Raw genomic sequence first — 23,525 nt, forward strand, 5'->3', positions numbered from 1 at the left:
CACTGCAATGTTACAGTTACCTACAGTATACTGATAAGGTAGAGTGTGTTGTACAATAAGCATTTCCCGTGTTATCTAGGTAACACAATCATTCTTAGAATAATGTGCACTGGGCTAGTAGCCTAACATGCTAGCAATGTTCACATTACCTGGGTAACGTGGGTCTACCCAACTTTTGGACTCGTTGCGTGACAGATTTTTCACACATGGATAAATGTTCGTTAACAGTAAATATACAAATTTGCCAGATTCCTCTAGCCAAAGATGACCAGTGATGGTCATGTTTAGGAAAACCCATGGAGAAGCATATGATTAGTTTGGTCAGGTGATAAGATATGTAAGTCTCTGATTTGCTAGTCATGATCATGTGCTAAAGCAGGATGTGATCACAGCAAATCAGAACATTGCAAATCCGCTGATCAAACAAATCACATGCTTCTCCATAAGTTCTCCTAGATATGGCCATCACCAATGATGACGAACAGGCAGAGCTGCTTGTTAGGTGGCCTTAGACCTAACAAACACATGCACAAGATCAATACATCTTTAATTTTGTGGGGTGTTGTTAGACTTCAGTCTAATTTGTGGGGACCAGTAAATGTACCGTCATAAGTGGTATCTTCAATGTACAGTCATGCTCAAGGGTGCACCAAGACCTATGGGAGAGCACCAGAGCCAGAAACCACAAGGGACATGTTAAGGACCCTTTATTTAGTTCCAAATTCCAGAAAATATTATTTTTAGTTTTGCTTGGTGTGAATAATTGTTACAGACTTTTTAGTATTTTTATTGGTGTCTGAAGGACATGAGTGGACACAGAAGGTGACTATTTGAACTGTTGATATATCGATCAATTGACCCAATGGCCCATATGCAATTAACTTTTTCTCCTGAGTTATCTCCTTGGAGATATTTTTCATATTCTCTTTAAATTAACTTTTAAGCATTTTACAATTGAAAAAGTACCCAAAAGTTGGTAAAAAGGTACAATCAAAATTATTTTGGACTTTTTCTTGCTTGCTGGTGGTTTCAAAATAATTTTATGGCAATTTGGGAAAATTTCACCAAGGAGAAAAGTCAGGTGAAAAAGTGAATTACATATGGTCCAATGTATACCCCACACACTACAGAAGGGCTAATTGGACTGCCAGTCTTTTATAAGTTTTTCTACATCCTATCTAAAGCGATAAGGTGCATTACACATGCCCAATAACTGTTGCTCGTAGTGACTGGAACTCAATCGCTATGGCGACAGTTCAGAGCGCCAGCATTATACAAGCACGTCACTCAATTACAGCCAAGGAACATCAACTGTTTCTATGGAGAAGGTAGTAGAAACAACAGCACAGAGGATGATGGAACAGCTTCCATTGGAGAAGGTAAGGAGGGAGACAATGCACTTATTTGTTGCTGTTATTTAAAGATCCAGCATGCTGAAAATTAAATCGGAAGGAGGCTGCACAATCTTCAGACTCCTGGCCAAGATAGACTTGTACTCTATCGTGTGAACTAGTGGCGTAGCAATAGGGGTTGCAGAGGTAGCGACCGCATCGGGGCCCTTGGGTCAGAGGGGCCCCAAGGGGCCCTCTCTCAAGCACAATATTAGCGCTCTATTGGCCCTGTGTTGGTAATAATCACTTCTATAGATGCATTAAATAATAGTAATCATTAACAAAACTATTTCTCATCCCCTATTTGCAGCTCTTACACTGTTGTTGTTCTTTGCAGGTTTTTGTGCGCCGTAGCAATTTTTATGTATAGAGTGCTTGGGGGGCCCCATGTAAAACTTGCACTGGGGCCCATAGCTCCTAAGCTATGCCACTGGTGTGAACAAGGCCTTAGTCCCACCAGAGGTACTGGCTCCACACTTTGGGAAACATTGACCAAGTGCAATTGTCTGGCGAGCAGGGGAGTAACAAAAGCCCCCGCTACCTCATCCTAGGGCAAAGGGGGCACGGCTGTCTTGAGATGCATAGTGTGGCAGCGGAAGCGTCATACATAACCTGTCAGCGGAGCTAGCAACATGTCCTCTTCAGCCTCGAAGTACAGTGTAAGGCCTGGTGCACACCAAAAACCGCTAGCAGAGCCACAAAATGCTAGCAGATCCGCAAAATGCTAGCAGATTTTGAAACGCTTTTTCTTATTTTTCTGTAGCGTTTCAGCTAGCGTTTTGCGGTTTTGTGTAGCGGTTTTGGTGTAGTAGATTTCATATATTGTTACAGTAAAGCTGTTACTGAACAGCTTCTGTAACAAAAACGCCGGCAAAACCGCTCTGAACAGGCGTTTTTCAAAGCGGTTTGCGTTTTTCCTATACTTAACATTGAGGCAGAAACGCATCTGCAATCCAAAAAATGCCTCACCCCGGGAGGATTTGTTTCTGCAAAACGCCTCCCGCTCTGGTGTGAACCACCCCATTGAGATACATTGACCAAGCGTATCCGCAGCCGCAACCGGCTGCAGAAACGCTGAAAAAGTCGCTCGGTGTGCACCAGCCCTAACTCCTTGCAAGTGAAGAGGATGGAAGAGGATTAAGAGGACGTGTCGCTAGCTCCGCTAACAGGTAAAATAAGTAGCTGCTGCAACACTCTGCTCGCTTAGGGGAGGGGCATAAGTACTCTGATTAGGACTATTGTATGTATTTTGTGACATATTTACATGTCGGGACCTCTTGTGACATTAATAAAGTTAAAATAATCTAGTAACATCCTAAAATACAAGCATAAAGGAATCATTTACCAGTTACAACAGGTGTTTTAGTGTTTCTGGATAGTTAACCAGACTGGGGGAGGCAGAGTGGTCCTCAGAGGGATACCTAGGGGAGTTGTGGTTCTCTGGGAGATGGGCTGGAAATAACGTTCCATGACAACCAACTTCTTGGAGACAAGTGCTTTTGTCATGCAATCAGACAGTGAATGCTTGTTCTGGCAGATGCAATAACATCTGATAGCCTGATCTTGTACTTGTAAGCATTAAAAGGTGTCTTAGCTGGTTACCCAGTGATACAGCAAAGCCCCTATAGTAAGACAGTGTAGGGGAATGGTGACAGCCTCTTATTAGTTGTTTAGGATTGACAGCTCCATTGCCATCCCATTTCTCCTCTAATTTTTTATTTATTTTAGTATTTATATAGCGCCAACATATTACGCAGCGCTGTTCAGAGTATACTGTCTTGTCACTAACTGTCCCTCAGAGTTGCTCACAATCTAGTCCCTACCATAGTCATATGTCTACGTATGTATCATGTAGTGCATGTATCATAGTTTAGGGCCAATTTTAGGAGGAAGCCAATTAACTGTATGTTTTTGGGATGTGGGAGGAAACCAGAGTTCGTAGAGGAAACCCACGCAGACATGGGGAGAACATACAAACCCCTTGCAGATGTTGGTCTGGCTGGGATTCAAACCGGGGACCCAGTGCTGCAAGGCGAGCATGCTAACCACTACACCACCATGCTGGACACATCATGGCCTGGTACAGAGACAGCTTGGTAAGGAGGCCCGCATGTTATCAGACCCTTAAGGGGATATCTACCTGATGTGTCAGCCTGTAATAGCAGTAATTATTTTTATTTTAAAAATCCAAACAACAGACTGGCAGTGCCAGACCACGCATATAGGCCTGCTGAATGGATCAGATAGTCTACCGGGTTGTTTGATATTTGCACGTAACGTATTCTCTTTTGACCAAATTGCCACATTTGCGTAAAGATCAGATGGGACCACTATCTGTTTGCATTACTCCTAGAAGTGTGGCCACCATTCTAGTGACCACTCTGGTGACAAAACTAGAAGTGTAGTGAACATATGAGTGTTTTGAAGTGAACATATGAAATCAGGAAATCAATAAACTTTATTTTAAAACACTGAGGCCCATATGCAAATCACTTTTCCTCCTGAGTTTTCTCATTGGAGATAATTTTTCCTCTTCATTTTAAAATAACTTTTTAGCACTTTGCAATAGAAGAAGTACTGAAAAGTAGGTGAAAAAGTACTGTCAAAATAACTTTGAGTTTGTTTGCTTGGTGGTGGTTTAAAAAGCATTTTATTTTCAAGTTGAGAAAATATCACCAAGGAGAAAATTCAGGTGAAAAAGTGAATTGCATATGGCCCTGCGTGTGCATAAAAGTAACACCTACATAAAAACCTTGTTATAATTTACAGGGGAATTGTACGGGGCCATGATTGCTATTTTCAAAACACCAGAATTGTAAAAGGGCAAACAAATTTTGTACAGTGCTCACTAGTGCTTTGATCAACATAATGTATTCGACTCTAAACTGCTGCTCCTCAGCTCTGTTCACTGTATGTAATGGATCTCCCTCCCCAATCACTTCTTCTCCACAGAAAAAGTGGCCATATGCAGCCTGTTGACTTGCACTGTGGTCATGTACCACTACTACTTCTTAGCTGCAATCTGCTGCAGTGCAAACTAATGAACAGAGTGTTTGACATAAAAGTGCCCGATTTCCACTGTACCTTCAAATAAGTGAACAAGGTTGACTCTGACAACTATTGACTGAAATGTAATTGGTCATTTATTAGGCAGCTTGAGGGCTGAGTGGATTGCACTCTTGCCTTGTAGTACTAGCATACCAGTTTCAATTCTTGGACAGTATCTGCATAGGGTTTGTATGTTCTCAACATGTTTGTTTGGGTTTCATCCTAAAACATACAATTTTAAAATGGCTTCTATCCAAAATCTGGACCTAGACTATAGGAGGGATATAAACTGGTACCCATACACTGTTCAATTTTTTTTATAAAAGCCGATGATAAATACTACAATGCATACTACAATGGTAGAAATGGTAAAGAAAATGATAGATCAGATTTCTGCTGAAATATAATTTCATATCTAGTGGAAGTGGGTATGAACAAAAATGATTAATATAAAGGAGATATCGATCAATTACCTGATTTAATAGTGTATGGCCTCATCATGTCTACAGCAGGGACATTACATTGTTAATTCCTTTATAGGTTATTAACTGACTTAAATAATTTAGTGCATAATAACAACAACATTTGATAATAATTTTAATTTTATTTCACATTGCATCAATTGAAGCCTAAACAGCACTGCTGAAAGTAATAGATGTTCATTAGGCCTCTTTTAAATGGACAGTTGAACTGTGTGCTCAGCAAGCAGTTACCAGGTGTCAGTGAGCAGTTACCAGGCAGCAGTGAGCAGTTACCAGGCAGCAGCAAGCCGTTCTGAGGCCTCGTTCACATCTGAGGAGCGCAGATGGCCGTGCGATCAGAACGCAGTGCATCCGATTGCACGCCATCTGCGCTGCTGCCCGCGGCACTGCTGATCTCATCCATTGACAGTGATGGGATCAGCTCTGCACTTGCGGGCAAAATGCAGGCAGCAGTACGCAAGTGCTTCCCAGCGCATCGTACTGCTGCGCAGCGCAGTAGATGTGAACGGTAGAAGGGCAGTCTATGCCCTCCTGCCATTCCTGCGTTTCAGCACATCATACGCGCTTCCATATCCGCACGGAAGCGCGTATGATGTAAACGAGGCCTTAGAGTTTGAAAGGCATTTCACTGCCTATAAACAGTCCGTGGAAAAGAGGCCTTAGTGTGTTTCTGCAGCACTAGATGATCTGTTGTGCCCTATGCACCCAAACATGCCCATTAAAGTGGACCTGAACTCTTGCACAGGACAAAAGGAAAATATAGAGAAATGCACCCTGTATGTATTTAGAGAGTTTAGCCTATTTAATTCCCCCTCATTTACGTCTAATCACACATTGTAATTTAATCTCTCCCCTGGGTCACATGACTGCCATGGCAGATAAGCTCATTTGAAAGCAAAGGCTGTTAACAATGTCTGATTCTATGAAAACAGGAAGTAGAAACTGTGCAGATTTATTTTAGGAATTGTATCAGCCCTATCAGAGAAATGTTGTTTGTTTAAAGATTATTATGCTACTAGTGACCTAAGCCCGTTTGAAAACGGGCTCTAGGTCTGTCATCATCACACACGCACCCGCCTGCCCGCACACCCACCCGCCAGTCGCACCCGCACACCGCTGCGCGTGCACACACCCGCCCATCCACTCGCCCTGCATCCTGTCCCAACGGCTGTTAGTGCTTGACATGCGCAGTAGCGCAAAAGCACTGACACACGGACAGGACGCAGGGACGCTTGCCAATTATTAGGTAGGATTTAAGAGCAGAGAGGACGTTCTGAGTTCAGGTCCGCTTTAATGGTACAATGTTTTCCTCAGACGCGATCTTTCTATCAGATTTTTAGGATCGATTAGTACAGGATACCACAGTATGTGGAGAAAATCAATGGAAAATCAAATGATTCTATTAAGGTGCCCATTAATGGAAAATATTTGCATCAGATGCAATCTTTTGACGCAATATTTACAATCGAAATGTACAGAAAACAGCGCAGTGTTTTCAGACAGCAATGTGAAATGATTCTTTGGTCAATTGGAACTGAAAATCACTTTGATCTGAAAGTTGAATTTTACGATCGTATCTAAAGCTGGTCACTAACGGTCCAATTTCTAGTGAAAAATCGTTAGAGCGATCAGAAATTCTGATCAGATTGGTTGTAAATAATCTCAGTTGATGGGCACAATCGATAATGAACGATTATAAAAACAATCGTCTGATTGAATTTTCGTCGAACCAAAATTTGGATTTTCTTATTGGTCGTGATAGATAGGAAGCAATGATTGGTTAGTTGATGGTGTAGTGAACAATTTTTCGTCTGATCAGATTTCTGATCGCTCAAACGATTTTTCGCTAGATATTGTACCGTTGGTGGCCACCTTAAAGCAAGGCCGGATTACCGACCAGGCAACAAAAGCAGTCGCTTGGGGCCCCCATTCAGAGTCAAAGGGGCCCCATCAGCACATAAACCGGCCCTTGCCATCCTGTCAGCGGTGGATGGATGGTATAATGGTTAAAGGGACTCTGAGCAGTGCAGTAACTATGGAAAGATGAATATCATTTTAAAGCTCTCTTTCTCCTCTTTCCAATGATAAATAAACCACCGCCCTATGCCTTTTAGTTTTCGCTATTTTCACGATCAAAATCACAGCAATTTTGATCGCGAAAATAGCGAAAACTAAAAGGCGTAGGGTGGCAGTTTATCTATCATTGGAAAGAGGAGAAAAAGAGCTTCAAAATGATATGCATCTTTCCATAGTTACATTGTATTACACAGGATGACTTTTCTCCAAAGTCGGCAGCTCGATTCAGCACAATGCAATGAAATATAAGGTAACCAGGGGGATATAACTACAAACATCATGCTGGTAGGTGTGAGGATGTAATTAATTAGTTGTGGGTATGCTTAAAAGGACACTGTAGGGGGATCAGGGGAAAATGAGTTGAACTTACCCGGGGCTTCTAATGGTCCCCCGCAGGCATCCTGTGCCCATGCAGCCACTCCCCAATGCTCCGGCCCCGCCTCCGGTTTACTTCTGGAATTTCAGACTTTAAAGTCTGAAAACCACTGCGCCTGCGTTGCCGTCTTCTCTCTTCCCCTGATGTCACCAGGAGCGCACGGTGCAGGCACAGACCATACTGGGCCTGCGCAGTGTGCTCCTGGTGCGATCAGCGGGAGTGAGGACACGGCAACGCAACAGCAGTGGTTTTCTGAAATACCAGAAGTGAACCAGAGGCGGGGCCGGAGCATTGGGGAGTGGCTGCATGGGCACATGATGTCTGCGGGGGACCATTAGAAGCCCCGGGTAACTTCAACTCTTTTTCCCCTGACCCCCCTACAGTGTCCCTTTAAAGGCATACCCACAGGCACTGCTCGGAGTCCCTTTAAGGGCTCTGCCTCTGACACAGGAGACCAGGGTTCGAATCTCGGCTCTGCCTGTTCAGTAAGCCAGCACCTATTCAGTAGGAGGCCTTAGGCAAGTCTGTCTAACACTGCTACTGCCTATAGGGCGCGTCCTTGTGGCTGCAGCTCTGGAGCTTTGTGTCCACCAGGAGAAAAGCACGATATAAATGTTATTTGTCTTGTCTTGTCAAATGATGCCGTGCGCTGCTGATTGTCTTCAGAGCCAGGCTCTCCTCCTAGGTCCCCCTCCTGCTACTGTGCGCTCTGCCGCTGCCCACTCCTCCCTCCCTTCCCACAGAGAACCACAGCTGCAGCAAGAATGATAGCAGCAGATGGCAAACGCTCATTCACCTATCCATGATCCAAGCGATAGAGATCCCGTCATCTGAAACCCATCTGTCTCTTCTACAGTGCAGCCGCTCGCTCTGAACTTCCTGATTCTCAGATCAGACAGGAAGTAGTCATAGTAGTAGTAACAGAGTGGCAGCACTCTAGAGGAGACAGATGGGCTCCGCAAATCAGTTACTTTGCTTAGGGCCCCATTTAGCCTTAATCCGGCTCTGCCTTAAAGGATACCTTAGTCCTTAATCGATTCGAAAAGTGAAGTGGGTGAGGAGGTGCGCATAAGCGTGAGGAGGTGCGCACCTTTAGCGGCCCGACGTCTAAGGACTAATATATCCTTTAAAGGGTGAAGATGCCCTAATTGACCTGTTTATGGGAACAATCAAGAATAACCTTCCCATTCCTATTGATCATAAAAAGTGCGGCGAAAGATTGCATCCAGGGCCGGGCCGAGGCAGAGGCAGAAGAGGCTCCAGCCTCAGGGCGCTGTGTAGGAGGGGGCGCACAACTCACTCAGCTATCATTCCCCTATTGTGTTTGTAGCAGAGAGAAATAAGAAAATGGGATACATGGCAGTGACTGCAAGCCAGATAACTAGAGATTAGGGTGTTGGGGGCCCTGGGACGCCTCTTACTCTAATGGTAATCAGTGTGTGATGAATGGGGGGGGGGCACTTTGGTGTCTCAGCCTTGGGTGCTGGAGGACCTTGTCCCGGCTCTGATTGCATCTGATAAAAATATTATACCGTTATTATTGGGCACCTTATGGGCGATTGGATTTTGCAATCTCTGAAGAGAGAAAGTTCGGTTTATGCAAACAATCGATAATTACCTTCCGATTACTGTCGACAGATCTAATCAAGTCAAATGGTCGCATCTGATAAAAATACTGTACACCTACATAGACCACTTGGTTATAGTGTTGCAAAGTGTAGTTATAGTGTGACAGCAGGCAGCGTGGAGGAAGTGCTGTCTGTGATGGGCTCAGCTGCCTCATGTCTATAATGAGTTGCAGACGGTGGAACTGAACAGGCAGCCAGAAGCATGTAAAGTCAGAGCTGTCATCAAGCTTCTTCCTGGAGCCAGAGGTGGCTGCTGCTCCCTCAGTCACGTCTCCCCAGCTGCAGCTCGCTGTCCTATGTGTGTGCAGCGCCATGCCTCACATCTGTCATCTCTCCTGTGGGCGTGTTCTCCTCCCCGCCACGCCCACCCCTCTCCTAGGCTGGGGCATTTCTCCCGTGTCCAGCTGTCTGTCGCTGCTGTCATGTCTCGGCCAGGAGGAGAAGAGCTGTGTGGCACGCTGTCCTATCGGACCGAACCCCGCAAGACTCCCCGGCTCAGCCTCTTTCACCTCAAGCTGACGGACTCGGCTCTGCGCTGCCTGCGGGACTTTCAGAAGGCGCAGGTGAGTCCCTGCTGTCACTGAGAATGGGTCACCCTACTCGTGTCACCTGCCTTGCGATATACAGTGTCTCTAGCTGTGACCAATGCTGCCCTATTCAGTGTGTGTCACTGTCACCTACATGCAGAGATCGCCTCTCCACAGGTTGCCCAACAGTTAGCAGAGCATGTCCTCCACCTCTGTGTGATATCTACATTATCACCTGGTGACTTTCCATTTCTCTGCCAGTGCACCCTGATGTTGTGTGTAATGCTTTATGACTTATGCTTTGATGTAAATGCTGAGCTATTCTGAAATGCTGAGCGATTCTGAAATGCTTCTCCCAATACTGTGAAGCCTGCTGTTAACCCTTTGCATGTGTTAACCACACTTGTATTTTCTGGCAAAGTTTCCATTGACAGTTTCTAAATATAGGACCTCTTTTAGGATATGTGTGTTTATGTATGTGTAGATAGATAGATAGATAGATAGATAGATAGATAGATAACTGACATACTACGCAGCGCTGTACAGAGTTTATTGTCTTATCCCTAACTGACTAACACTAACTCACTAGATTTTCCCTTTTCAGCAGTGTAACTTATCATGTGCACCATGACATTTACTTGTGGCATTAAGGTACAAAGCCTGTGCCATCTGTTGTGCACTTGAGAAATGGCCTTTCACCAGTAGCCCGTCCTTGCTATGTATTATTACCTGTTGATATCAGCTCTGTCCCACCTGCCAGCATATGTTCTGTGGTTTTCACCTTTCTGACATCTGTTGTGAAACTGCTCCTTTCTTATGGTTTCTGTACCTCATTTTCCATAGTGTGATCTCTTTAGTATGAATTTCCTTGAAGTTATGGGCTGCTGATTGATATTAATTCGACAAAGTGTTTTTCATGCATGGGTTTCAGAATGGCTGGGAAATCCCATCATTAGACAGCATGGTCACATACACTGAGACATAAAGGGAGGGACCACTATTAACTAGTGGAGGCTGAAAGTAGGACTGCATATATACAATACTGTATCTGTATTTTGGAGCAGATGTCAAGTCTTGAAGAAAACTGGAGCAAAAGTGCAGCAGCTCCCTAAAACAACCAATCAGGATCCAGCTGCTAAAAAAAAATCCAAGGATCTGGGCAGCTGCTCCACTTTTGCTGCAGTTTTCTTTTCCATCTCTCTTGATTAGTCAACCCCTCCTACATATCTTTTTTGTTTTGTATTGTTACAAAGTGCATCCATCATACACAACTGCCCATTCTTTTTATATTCCAGTACTAAGTGACCTTCAGTTCCATGAAAATTTTATTTCATTTTGTTTGGCCAAAATGCAGATTTTTTTAGTATCCCGTGTGTGTGTGTTTTCCTTTAACAATGCTTTCTCTGACTTGTAATTTATCCATCTATTTATAATTCCCATATATTTGTATTTATCTGAATGTGTGGGTGTTGTGTGCTGCAGTATCTGTTTGACTCATCCTCTGTTCACTTGGCGTGTTTCTTTACATATGGAACAAGGTTATATAGAGAGATGACTGCTGTACTCAGAATCCACTGGAGCAATGAGGCCTAGTGCACACCGGAGCGTTTCCGCTGCGGTTTGCGATCCGCTTGCGGGTGCGGATCCGCTAGGGTAATGTATTTCAATGGGCTGGTGCACACCAAAGCGGGAGGCGTTTTGCAGAAACGAATCCTCCCGGGTGAGGCATTTTTTGGATTTCGGATGCGTTTCTGCCTCAATGTTAAGTATAGGAAAAACGCAAACCGCTCTGAAAAACGCCTGTTCAGAGCGGTTTTGCCGGCGTTTTTGTTACAGAAGCTGTTCAGTAACAGCTTTACTGTAACAATATATGAAATCTACTACACCAAAACCGCTACACAAAACCGCAAAACACTAGCTGAAACGCTACAGAAAAAGAAGAAAAAGCATTTCAAAATCTGCTAGCATTTTGCGGATCTGCTAGCGGTTTTTGGTGTGCACCAGGCCTCAGTCACTAGCGAGATTGTTTTTTTTTTAAAAAATCGACATCTTCTGCAAGCAATTGGAAGTTTGAAATTATTATTTAGTATTTATATAGCACCAACATCTTCTGCAGCACTGTACAGAGTATATTGTCTTGTCACGTAACCGTCCTTCAAAGGGGCTCACAATCTAATCCCTACCATAGTCCTATGTCTGTATCATGTAGTGCATGTTTTGTAGTCTAGGGACAATTTATGGGGAAGCCAATTAACTTATCTGTATGTTTTTGGGATGTGAGAGGAAACTAGAGTGCCCGGAGGTAACCTACACAGACACAGGGACAACATAGAACTCCTTGCAGATGTTGCCCTGGCTGGGATTCAAACCAGGAATCCAGCGATGCAAGGCAAGAGCGCTAACCACTATGCCCCCGTGCTGCCCACACATGAAATGCACATGTTCACTTCACTGCACAGGTCTTCACCTTTACTGCTCTTGTAAGCATGTATCTGATGACTTTGGTATAGAGAGAAAAAAAGAGGACATTAAATATCTGCCGTGCCCCTAAGTTGTTAGTCTGTAGAATGCCAATGAGCCCCATCTGCTTTGGTTATTACCAGTGACAAATTCATATAGAGATCAGAGGCCATTCTGTACAGGCATAGGGAGGATGTGCTGCCTTTAAAAACATAGCTGGTAGTTCAGTGATATATAACACAGTGTTACTTGACAATGTTATGATAGGTACTCCCTTATGAAAGCTGCAGTTTACCAAATAGCCCCTAGAACGGGAAACAATTTAGTTGTGTGTAAAAGCCATTTAGGGTCCTTTTACATTTACTGTCCGCGGTACTTTCCCCTGCCACAGCTTGTTGCAGTGGCCATTACAGTCAATGGAACATGACACACTGCTTGCGGTGCGACGCGATGTGACGCAAGTACTCCAGGTAACGCACAAGCTACAGTGCGACTTCCGCGGTAATCCCAGAAGTGCCATGTCATTTTTTTTTTTAAGTTTTCCTTGAGTCATACCTCGGCCAGGAGGGGCGGAGCGACTTGAGGGCTATGGTGTGGTGCGATTGTTCCACATTGCACTGTACTACATTGCACCTAATGTAAAAGGACCTTTACCTACCTGAATTATTTCTAGGTGTGTGATACTTCCACTTAGCCAACTTCATGCTATAATGATTATGATGTACCTGTCATTTTAAAAATCCCTTCTTTCAAATTGCTTACCAGTGCTGGTAATAATCACTTTTATAGATCATTTGAATAGTAGTAGTAATCATTAACAAACTATTCCCCATACCCTTCTTGCACCTCTGACACTGGTTGTCCTTAGCAGGTTTTGGTGAGCCATATAAACTGTTATGTATAGAGTGCTTGGGGGGCCCAATGTAAAACTTACACTGGGGCCCATAGCACCTTAGCTATGCCGCTGGTGACAGGTGGGCCCCTTGACACCCACTAGACCCCAAGCAGCTGCCTATGTTTCCTGGTGGATAATCCTGCTTTGGCTGCTGCCCACCCATGTGTCTTCTGGGAGCCACGGCAGCGTTTTCTGAGTCGCACCTCCCCCCCCCCCCCCTCCTTTCTGGACCCTCCCTCCCCCCTTCTGGACATGACAGTCATATGAACTTAGGTGTGGTCCCATCCCATACATCCGCACATTTGCTGTATTATGGGGCCACAAGTGGCAGAGGGGAAATCACAATGGCAATGGGACTGCGTCAATTTCCTACGCAATCTGCAGTGACCCAAATATAAGCTTAGATTAGACATAAAATGCCAGTTTGACCCCCAAAATATCTTGGTTTATATTTCCTGAAACTCAAACCTTGTTACGACGAATTGAGCCGTTTGTACTATGGTTCTTCTGAGCTGGAGTACAGCAGACAGCAATGTCTAACCAAAGTGATATGGCAAAACCAATGCTGGATTCATTAAAATTCTTTTCTGTTATGTAAAACAAGTTTCAAGCCTCACTTGGTTATATCAGAGCAAACCGAGGAATTTCACTAGTAGCAAAAATAATTTTACAGTAGGCAAAATATTAAGTTACTACCTGTATTTGACAACAATGTCAGAAGAGGTCTCCACTGGATTTGACAACTAAATCAAGATGATATGAAGGCTGTCATATTTATTTCTTTTTAAGCAATACCAGTTGCCTGGCTATCCTGCTGATCCTCTGCCTCTAATACCTTTAGCATAGACCCTGAACAAGCATGCACCAGATAAGGTGTTTCTGACATTATTGTTAGATCTGACAAGATCAGCGGCATGCAACTGGTATTGTTTAAAAGGAAATAAATATAGCTGCCTCCAAATACTTCTCATGACAGCTGTCCTTATGTGCCCTGTATACTATATATGGCTCCAGGGAACAATCTGCGCCTGCATTTTAGTTTACATGCATTTAGTTAATTTTAGATGCAGCTCATGTATATACAGTGCTTGTCATGCTGTATTTCAATATTGTTGATTGCAAATCTTATCTGTCATTTGGAATTATTCATTAGTCTATGGAATTTCCCACCTGCCTGCAAACTGTGTTAGTAGTACAGCCACATTGCAAAGACATGCAGTAATACACTAGAATAGCAGGCAACATCTACAATGCACTGTCTGCCACATACTGTTTTGTACTGTAAATGTATGTATTTCTGGGCAGCCCTTTCAATCGACCATTAGTTTCTCTGCACCTGTGAAGAATCTGCAGATGTTAATTTCACAAGTCTTTGATCTCAGTTTTTAAATTATTACTTTAGTGGCAGCCTTAGTTTTCACACAAGAGGCTGATCTATTTACATAAGTTTGAATTTACTGGCAGAATCTAATCCTCATCAGCGCAGAGTGAGAATAGAGAAACAGGTGCATGAAATGAAACAAAGTTTCAGACATTTCAGGCACTATGGTTCTTAATTGTATCTAAGTGTTACAGCTTCGTACATGCAAATTGCAGTAATCATTGCGGTTGACTAACCAAAGCTGCTGTGTTGTATGCCTGTATCAGTGAAGCTTGTATGAGCTGGCTTGTATGTTAGTTCTTAGGTCTTCATCATGACTACGGTATAGATACGGTGTGTATTCTTTACAACATACAGAGAAATCTGCTTTGTGAGTGCTTGTAGTTATTTGGGCAGTAATACCCCATGAACTGAAATACTGTAATGTAATAATGTTTTGTATTGTGATTGAGTCTTGTGGACTGATCTAATTGCAGTAACTGTTCCCTCCTCCCACTACCAGCCTCACCTGATAAAAGCCTGAGTGGCCACGAGGACATTCACACTTCTGCCTCCTGTCCCAGCATGCCTTTGGTGCTTATCTGTCCCCAAAGAGAAGCAAAGCTCTTATCTGGCTGAATTTAAACAAAAATCATTTACAAAATCATCAATACAGCATAGCTTACAACTGTGCTTCTTTTGGAAGCAAATCTCCCTGTCAGCTTTTCCTCTTCTATTGTCCTTATTTTTGGTTACCTTATTTTGATTTATGAAGAAATGTATTTCCCTACTAAAATGTGATTACATGTTCTTACAATGTAGAATTTCCAGATGATCACCTTGCTTATCTGAAATTACTAGTATAATGGTTGAAAAGGGATGGAAAAGGGATTAGGGTCATCTGAAAATTGAAAATATGTCTCTTGCTTATGACTTTTTCATGCCTGGCTGGAAGTGTGGTAAAGGCGTGAATGTAAGTGTGATGAAGGTGTGACTGGTGGTGTGATGAATATGTGGTAAAGGCATGGCTGGAGGTGTGAAAAAGGTGTGGCTGGAGGTGTGATGAATGTATGATGAAGGTGTGAATGGAGGCGTGGTAAAGGCATGGCTGGAGGTGTGAGAAAGGTGTGGCTAAAGGTGTGATGAAGGTGTGGTTGGAGGTATGATGAAGACATGCTTGTGTGATGAAGGTGTAGCTGAAGGTGTGACTGGAAGCATGATAAAGGTATGGCCAGAAGTGTGATCAAGGTGTGGCTGGAGGTGTGATGAAGGCGTGACTGGAGGTATTATGAAGGTATGGCTGAAGGTGTGATGAAGACATGTTTAGAGGTGACTGAAGGTGTAATGAAGATGTGTCTGGAGTTGTGATGAAGGTGTGACTGGTTTCATAATGAAGGTATGGCTGGAGGTGTGATGAAGCTATGACCGGCGGTATGATGAAGGTATGGTTGAAGGTAAGATGAAGGTGTGACTGGAGGTGTGATTAAAGAAAATCTGTAAAAAAACAAACAGCCCTAGGGGACACTTACCTTAGGAGAGGTAAGCCTCTGAATCCTAATGAGGTTTCCCCTGGCCTCTTCACCCTCCGGGATCCAACGCTGGCAGCCCCAAAAAATATTTACCTTCCTGGCTCCAGCACAGGCACAGTAGCGGCTTTCCGATGGGCTTCCGCGGAAATGGCGCTACTGCACTACAGCGACAAGCTTGTCGGCTGTATTTTCGGGGTCTGCCAGCACTGGATCCCAGAAGGTGAAGAGGATTAGGATCCAGAGGCTTCCCCCTCCCCAGGTAAGTACCCCCCAGGCGCTGCTTTTTCTTGTTACAGATTACTTATAAGCACAGCAGAGTCCACAAACAGCCTAAGAAGCTGGTCTTCACCACTGTGAGTACTGCTGGCAATTTGTGCTGGTTGGTTGAGACTGTTGTTTAGTTGAGTTCCGGATAACCAAGTCTCTACTGCAATTATAAATGTCATAGAGTGATTTATTGTAGCATCCTTAGATAATAACCAGTTGCACTGCAATATAATGGCTTTGACTGTTATTCATTATTGGTGGTCATTTGAAAATAGTATAAAATCCATCAAGGATTGCTTGTGTGTTTTTAAAGGACTGAGAGGGATATGGAGGCTGCCTTATTTATTTCTTTTTAAACAATACCCATTGCCTGGCTATCCTGCTGATCCTCTGCCTCTAATACTTTTAGTCATAGACCCTGTACAAGCAAGGATGCAGATCAGGTGTTTCTGACTGAAGTCTGACTTCAGTTGCAAGCTGCATGCTTGTTTCAGCTGTTTGATCCAGCTACTACTGCAGTCAGCAAGACTAACCAGGTAACTGGTTTTCTTTCCTTCTTCAATAGCCTTTTACATTCATGGGTGAGGTGTTTCAGCTCAAAGTGCTACCGCCTGATGAATTAACCATATGGTGCCAGAACAAATGTTTTGGTAACAGAGATGTTCTAATTAGATATGTTTACTTGCCCTTTCCTGAAGTAGGGCCTTAAGATTGTCTTTGAACAGTTTTGGCAACTATGATATGTTTGACCTTAGCTCAACTAAGAGTACAGGACTCTGTCACTGGGGAGTTTCTGGGATCAGTCATGGGGTGCTTTATGTTACTGGGGCCCTGTCTGTTGTAGGGGTGGTTACTTGGAGCCCTGTCTCTTACTGGGTCTTTCATAGCAGTATTGTCTAGTACTGAGGTCTGTTATTGAAGTGCTGTCTGTTACTGGGGTCTCTCATGGAGCTGCTCTTACTTTAGGTGCTGTCTGTTACTGCTGTCTATAATGGGAAGCAGTCCAAGCTGAACTGAAGCATGGCTAATATGAATGAAGTATGGCAATAGGTCAGCAAACCTCTCAAATAACAACTGGGCAGCATAATAACAAAGTTATTCAAGCATTTTTACCTAATATCATAATTAGGCAGCATGCATACCCCAAATACAATACCAGACCATGTAAGAGATAGAGTGCCATGATCTACCCCTGTAATAGACAGCAATCCCAGTAATAACTAGCTATTCATTAAAGAGCACCAGTAACAGACTGGTGGACCCATCTTGCAAGGGTCAGAAAACACATGTGGAACCCATAACAAGGATAGCCACAAAAACACCTGATCTGAAGGAAGGACCCCCTTTATCAGAGGGAGTATAAAGAAGTAGTTGGAGCCCCCTTACAGCTCTGAGCCCCCCTGTGGTCGCCAGGGCTGCTCCCCTGTAGTTATGCCCCTGTTTCACAGGTCTCTTGTGAATTTGGAAGCTATATTCTGATTAATATTGCTGTAGCCATAAACTAATTCACTTGAAAGGGTGACTGGAACACTTAAAGCCAGGGGTTCCTGTAAGAATAACTTGTTCTAGTTTCCGCCTACAGTTCTGCCCTATCTTGTAGATCTTACACTCAGTATATATGACTGCGATTCATAGGAAAGAACAGTGATAAGGACTAGATAAGTGTGGGCAAGCCGTTGAAAATGTCATATTTAAATGTTTACGCAGATAACATAGCAAATATGATGTGAATAATTAAATAAGCCTTAGCTTTAAGCTTTCAAGTCACATTCTGTATCTCTGAAAAATATACCATAAGTGAATTGCCTATTAAAGTCATTATTGTAGACTATTGTACACTGCAAGCAATGGAAGACCAGCAGCTAATTAAAGGCTGTTTTTAATTGGCAGCCATTCGTTTTTGCACTTTTCTTTTTTTTTTACTTAAATGTGTGCTATTATATCTTTTAAAACTTGGATAAGCAAGGTGCTGTACAAATCAAATGAATACTGACCGCCCTTTTCATATTCCTATTCAAGCATCAAGCCATGTTTATTTTTATAAAATGTGTTATGACCATGCAATGTTTTCTTTGCATGCTGAATATCGTTTCTTGAATTTTGACCTGCACAAGGTATAATAGAATTCCTTTATTCTCTTTCCAGTAAACAGGAGTCCGCTGTAGCTGCCTTATGTATAAAAAGGTATGCTTAAAACTCACATTTTGTGCAGGCTCTGTATAAGGAAAGGTGGCCATAGATCTGCAGATGGTAGATTGGCAAACACTACAGTATGGTCAGTCTGCCAGCTGCAGAGCAAAGTCTATCAAAGCTGTGCTGTCACAAACCATGCTAATTCCTGAACATGCTTACGCGCAGATCTGGAGCTGTGGCAGGGCTGGTTTCCATTTGAGGGGTGTTCTGGCAGCCCTCTGTGGTGCCCTCCAGGTGGAGATGGGAATCCATGGTCTTGCTAGCCCAGCTGACAGATGATTTTAGGATAAAATAACCATGTTGCATGAAGGGCACAGGGAGGTATTGTATAAGGATGGGTACTAAGAATAAGAATTTTATGGCACTAGAGGCTGAAATAACTGTTTCAGAAAAAACTTTTGACTGGAGTTTTGCTTTAGATTGTAACCAGCATGTTTCCCTTTATGACAGGAATTTCCCTTTAAATTATCATTAATTGAATTTGTTTTCCTACATTTGTACCTTCCAAGATAGTATGTCTCTGCAGTTTTGCTTAGTTCTTTTGTTGTTCTATGGTTACTTTCTTTTGTTATATTCATGCCAAGATCATGAGAAAAAACACCAAAATGTATTTCATTTGAATTTTAAAGACACGCTTTTCTATAGAATACCCTCCTGTAAACAAATGTAGTTAGAGTAGTCTGGATGTTGCATGCACAATGGTAAAGCATATTTTGTTTTTATGAAAAGCCTAGTTTTGTAATGTTTATTTGGAAAGACTAATTTACCTAATATAGGAAGTAGATGTACTGCCCCATCTTCAGTTACCTGAAAGATTGCAGCCTCCAGCATTGAAAGTCTGTGGCACAGGAAGTGGCCAGTGTCTGCGCTGATAAGGTACTTGGCATAAGCTAATAGCAAAGCTTTTACAAAAATGACAATAAGCTCTGATACGAAGTACCTACACAGGTTAATGAAAACATTAGTGCCTGGAGTGGGGTTCGTATACGCGTTTATGTTAAAGTGGTGGCTTGACAACTACATTTGTGGCTCCCCGCTACCATCCCCATTTACTGAATCCTTTATAACCCGTGTGGTTTTGAACATTTCTTCACATTTAATCATTAAATTATGTTAAATTTGTCCAGTAAAGGACAGTAAGCAGCATGATACTAGTACATATTTTACTTAACTATATTTTTTGAAGATATTGCATTCACATGTGCCTAATAGCAAGTGTGTAAACAAGCATATGTGAAGTTTAATACATGGAAGTATGTATTGAATGCTTAACCTCTTGAGTAATGCAGTGTTAAACCCCCCTAGTGACCAGGCCATTTTATGTAAAATTGGCCACTGCAGCTTTAAGGCCACGCTGCAGGGCCACACAACACAGCACACTCGTGATTCCCCCCCCCCTTTTCTCTCCACCAACAGAGCTTTTTGTTGGTGGGGTGTGATCGCTCCCCCCATGTTTTTTTTTTTTTTACAAATATTTTTTTTAATTTTTTTTTTTAATAAAAACCCTATTTCTTTAAATATTTTCCCTCCCTCCCTGCCTCCCCCCGCCAGCCTATCACAGCGATCAGCGTTCAGCCTATCACCGCCGATCACTTCTAAGTCCCCCAGGGGGACACGGCTGTCCCCAGTACTGTGCTGCTGCTGATAGCAGCGCTGTACTGATATAAACACGGCGTTTCGCCGCTCGGAGACTGAAGTCTGCTCTGCCCCTCAAGCAGGAGATGCGCGCGCAGACTGCGTGCGATCTCCTGCAAACTGCTGCCCCAGGACCTTACGCCAATTGGCATTAGGTGGTCCTGGGGCGGCCGCCACGGTCATCGGTGTGACCCGGTCGGCAAGCAGTTTTAATAAAGGCCCTTTTCATTTTTGTATAGAAGAGAGTTGGTGGCGCTCAGGGAAGCTCATTTGTAAAAGCTGCCCCTGCACATTTCATCTACAACTTAGAAAAAATAAAGGAAAATGGGACTGCTTGCTTTGTCTTTATAGGATACATGAGGTGACATGTGACATGATGATATAGACATGTGTATGTAAAGTGCAAAGCACACAAATAACTATGCTGTGTTCCTTTTTTTCTTTCTCTTTGTGAGGAAACGCGGAAAAGCCGCCGTCTCTCAAAGTGAGGCGGCTGTTTCCGCGTCCAGCAGGGCGTCACAACGCGGAAAAACCGCCGCATGCCGCTTAGGCAGAGCGGCGGAATCCGCATTGGGAACGGCGGAATCCGCATTGGGAACGGCGGAATCCGCATTGGAGGCGGCCCCCGCAATCGGTTCACAAGATACATTGCAAGACAGTACTGGTGTGGCTGGGACTGATAGTCCACCAAGATTCAGAGTGACACGCGCGCGCGCGCACAGAGGCTGAGTTTAAATAACAGCCAGAAGTGAGTCAGCTGACCAGGCTGGTCAGCTGACATTTTCCACAACTCTCATTGGTCCAGCAATTAGGGAGGTCCTGGAAAGGTCCTTGAGTATATATACTGCTGGCTGTTCACTTGCTCTTTGTCTGGCGTTGCGATCACATATGTGGGAGCACCCAGATCCGTAGTCAGATGCGCAAGTGTGCCGGGACCAGCTGGAGCTGTAATCCTACACTTAGCTAGATTCTGTTGATAGCTAAAGTACTAGTTTGATTGTGATTATCTGTTATGAACTTTGCCTGCCTTGACTATCCCCTTGAACTCTGATCTTGTACCTCGATACTTCTGATACTCTGTTGCCGAACCCCGGCTTGTACCTAGACTCCGCTTCTGCCTCCTGATTCTGTACCTCGTTATATCTGATTCCCCGTTGCCGAACCCTGCCTGTACTTAGACTCCGCCTTTGCTTTCTGATATTGTACTGTATCTGTCCGTGTGTGTACTACCTGGCTTGTCCGACCTCGAGAACCGACCTTACCGTTAGAGGCAGTTCCTCGCTCTGTTAGTGACCCTTCCTCCTGAGTGTCACTTTCAGTCTGTCCTTCCTACTGTCAGTCTGACTCCTCCCGTCTTGGAGAGCTCAGGTCTGCGGAAGGAATCTGTGCAGTACTCCTTGCTGCACTGAGGCCTTGCCCTCTAAGTATTACTGTTACACCAAACACTACACTCTACTCAGGTGAACAGAGGTTAGCTTGTATATCGGATTATCAGTGATACTGCAGATCACTTATAATCTGGTATACTTCTGTATTCCCAGTGATACTGCAGATCACCGGTAATCAGATCCTCTCTGTGCTTCACCGATCTTTACACTCTTCCTGAAAGAGTTAAACATCATGAATACAAATGGACCTGGTTATAGCGTAACCTTCATTGATAAGGAATTACAACCATAAAACCCTTTCCTTACATAAAATGGCTTCTGAGAGCAGGAAAGAGATAGAACGGTTCAATAATTCAAAGTTTTCAGTTCTGGCATACTTCAATAAATTTGTCATTGAGGAGAGACAATACAATGAAACAGTAAAAGCTTAGAGTCAAATATAACATAAAACTGTGGGATATCTTAAAAAAGTAATTTTTAGGAGAAGGAGGGTAGATACAATTGTTTATCTCATAAGTTTAATGTCATCTCATGTTTCCTTTAATGAACTCTTTTTTACTCTACTTCAGTAAAAATATGTATTTATTTATATTGCTTATCCTTGCCACTCCACCTATTATAAATACAATAACACTAGGAGCACATACACTTTTCAGATATTTTTGTTATAAAAATATGTAGGAACAGGAGAGGTCTGTAGTCTCCCAGTAAAGGTGCACATAGCTGTCCTCAGAGAGCCTTCTGCAACGTTTTCTCTCCTTTAAAATCAATTGTCTTCATAACATGACATGTTCTCTGCATCACATCTTTAGAATCAGCCATATAATGCAATCAAAAGTAGCAAAGTCTAAATTCACAGAAGCAACATAATTGCATCAGTAGTTAGACATCACAGCCAGACCTGGTTTTATGGGAAGGACAATTACCGGTATGATGACAATTCTTAGGTAGCAACAGCTTTCTTTTCTTTATAAGTTGAGTTTTGTATTTGCAGTAACAAACATGGATGAAGGCAGGAGAGACGTTTTCAAAATCCAGACCTGATAATTAGAAGAAAAATGTTGCTTTTAATTTTTGTATTTTTGTTGAATCATTGATTTACTGTTGCTTTTGCTGTTCCACTGATTTCAGTTGAAAAGGGTGATTTGTAATATATATATATTTTTAATGAGTTTACAGATGCTTTTATTCAAAACCGCATGCACTAAACCAGCGTGCCTTGAATCTTCTAAACTCTTGCCATTCTCAGATGAATAGTAGGGGTTACTTCTCATCTGAGAATGGCAAAGGATGAAAAGATTCAAGGCATTCGCTGATTTATGGAAGGTTAAATCCACTCATATGTGATGCAATCGAAAAAAAAATTCCCTTGAGATCTGCACTCTGCCTATATCGCAGTTATGCTGGTATTATTCAGAGCAGTAGTATCACCTTACCCCGCTGGATCCATCATAAGTATATGCTAGATAAAACTTGGCCAAGGCGGGCAGTCGTTATTGCCTCTGCTGAGAATCCAGCATGTGTACAGCATTTCCCGACTTTTCCTCTCCCCCCCTTTCCTCCGCCAGCAATCCGCCTGGTGGATTGATTTGGCTGTGAGATGTCCGAGTGCTTGTTCTCTCCACTCAATGGGTTCCTGTGTGGCAACCGTCAAGAGAGGTAAATCCTGAGTACTCACAACCTTGAAACTGAGTCAGGAAGACACAGACAAACATACAATCCCAGGGAGAATAGACTATGCCAACACTGTGAGCAGAAGACCCTCGAAGATGAAAATCACTTCCTACTGCACTTCCCCAAATATACCACAACCGGAAAAAAACTCTTTAAGAAACTGATGGAAGTATTTTTTTTTCATTATCATAACTACAATTCTTTTTTTTTTATATTTTCTTCACATAAATCACACAGCATTTTTCAATTAGTGCACATTTTAATTCTAATACATGAATTCAATATGCTTGATGGGACTATGTCCAGTCTTTCACACATTAGAAAATGAGATAAAACTCTACATTCTACTTGGAGATGAGGAATCGCAGTGACAATCGCTGCACTCTATGTCGCAGCATGCCACAGACTGAGAGTTGCATAAATGAATTGTGACCTTAAAGTCTATGGACTGCTTACCAATTGTACCTCTATCCCTCCCTCTTCCCCCATTCCCATGTCCCCTAATTCCCGTTGCCTTGGCAATGCCTGTATGAGTCTTGGTAATGCCAATAAAGCTATATTTGATTTGATTTTGATTTCAGTCTATAAAATGAAAG

General features: G+C 43.0%; 1 protein-coding gene across 2 annotated transcripts in view; it reads left to right on the plus strand.

Moving 5' to 3' along the window:
- The first annotated feature begins 1,307 nt into the window (after nucleotides 1–1,307).
- The window catches only part of ELL3 (elongation factor for RNA polymerase II 3), a 118,827-nt gene continuing 96,609 nt past the window's right edge, over nucleotides 1,308–23,525 (plus strand). The window contains exon 1 of one of the 2 annotated variants that reach the window (XM_068275279.1): nucleotides 1,308–1,379. In XM_068275279.1, the coding sequence (XP_068131380.1) occupies nucleotides 1,320–1,379 (60 nt within the window). In that variant the 5' untranslated portion in view covers nucleotides 1,308–1,319. Of the gene's footprint in view, nucleotides 1,380–9,389; nucleotides 9,565–23,525 lie in introns of those variants that run through there. The other variant, XM_068275278.1, reaches the window with a different exon arrangement.

This window comes from Hyperolius riggenbachi, chromosome 3, assembly GCF_040937935.1.
Source record: "Hyperolius riggenbachi isolate aHypRig1 chromosome 3, aHypRig1.pri, whole genome shotgun sequence".
Taxonomy (NCBI): Eukaryota; Metazoa; Chordata; class Amphibia; order Anura; family Hyperoliidae; genus Hyperolius; species Hyperolius riggenbachi.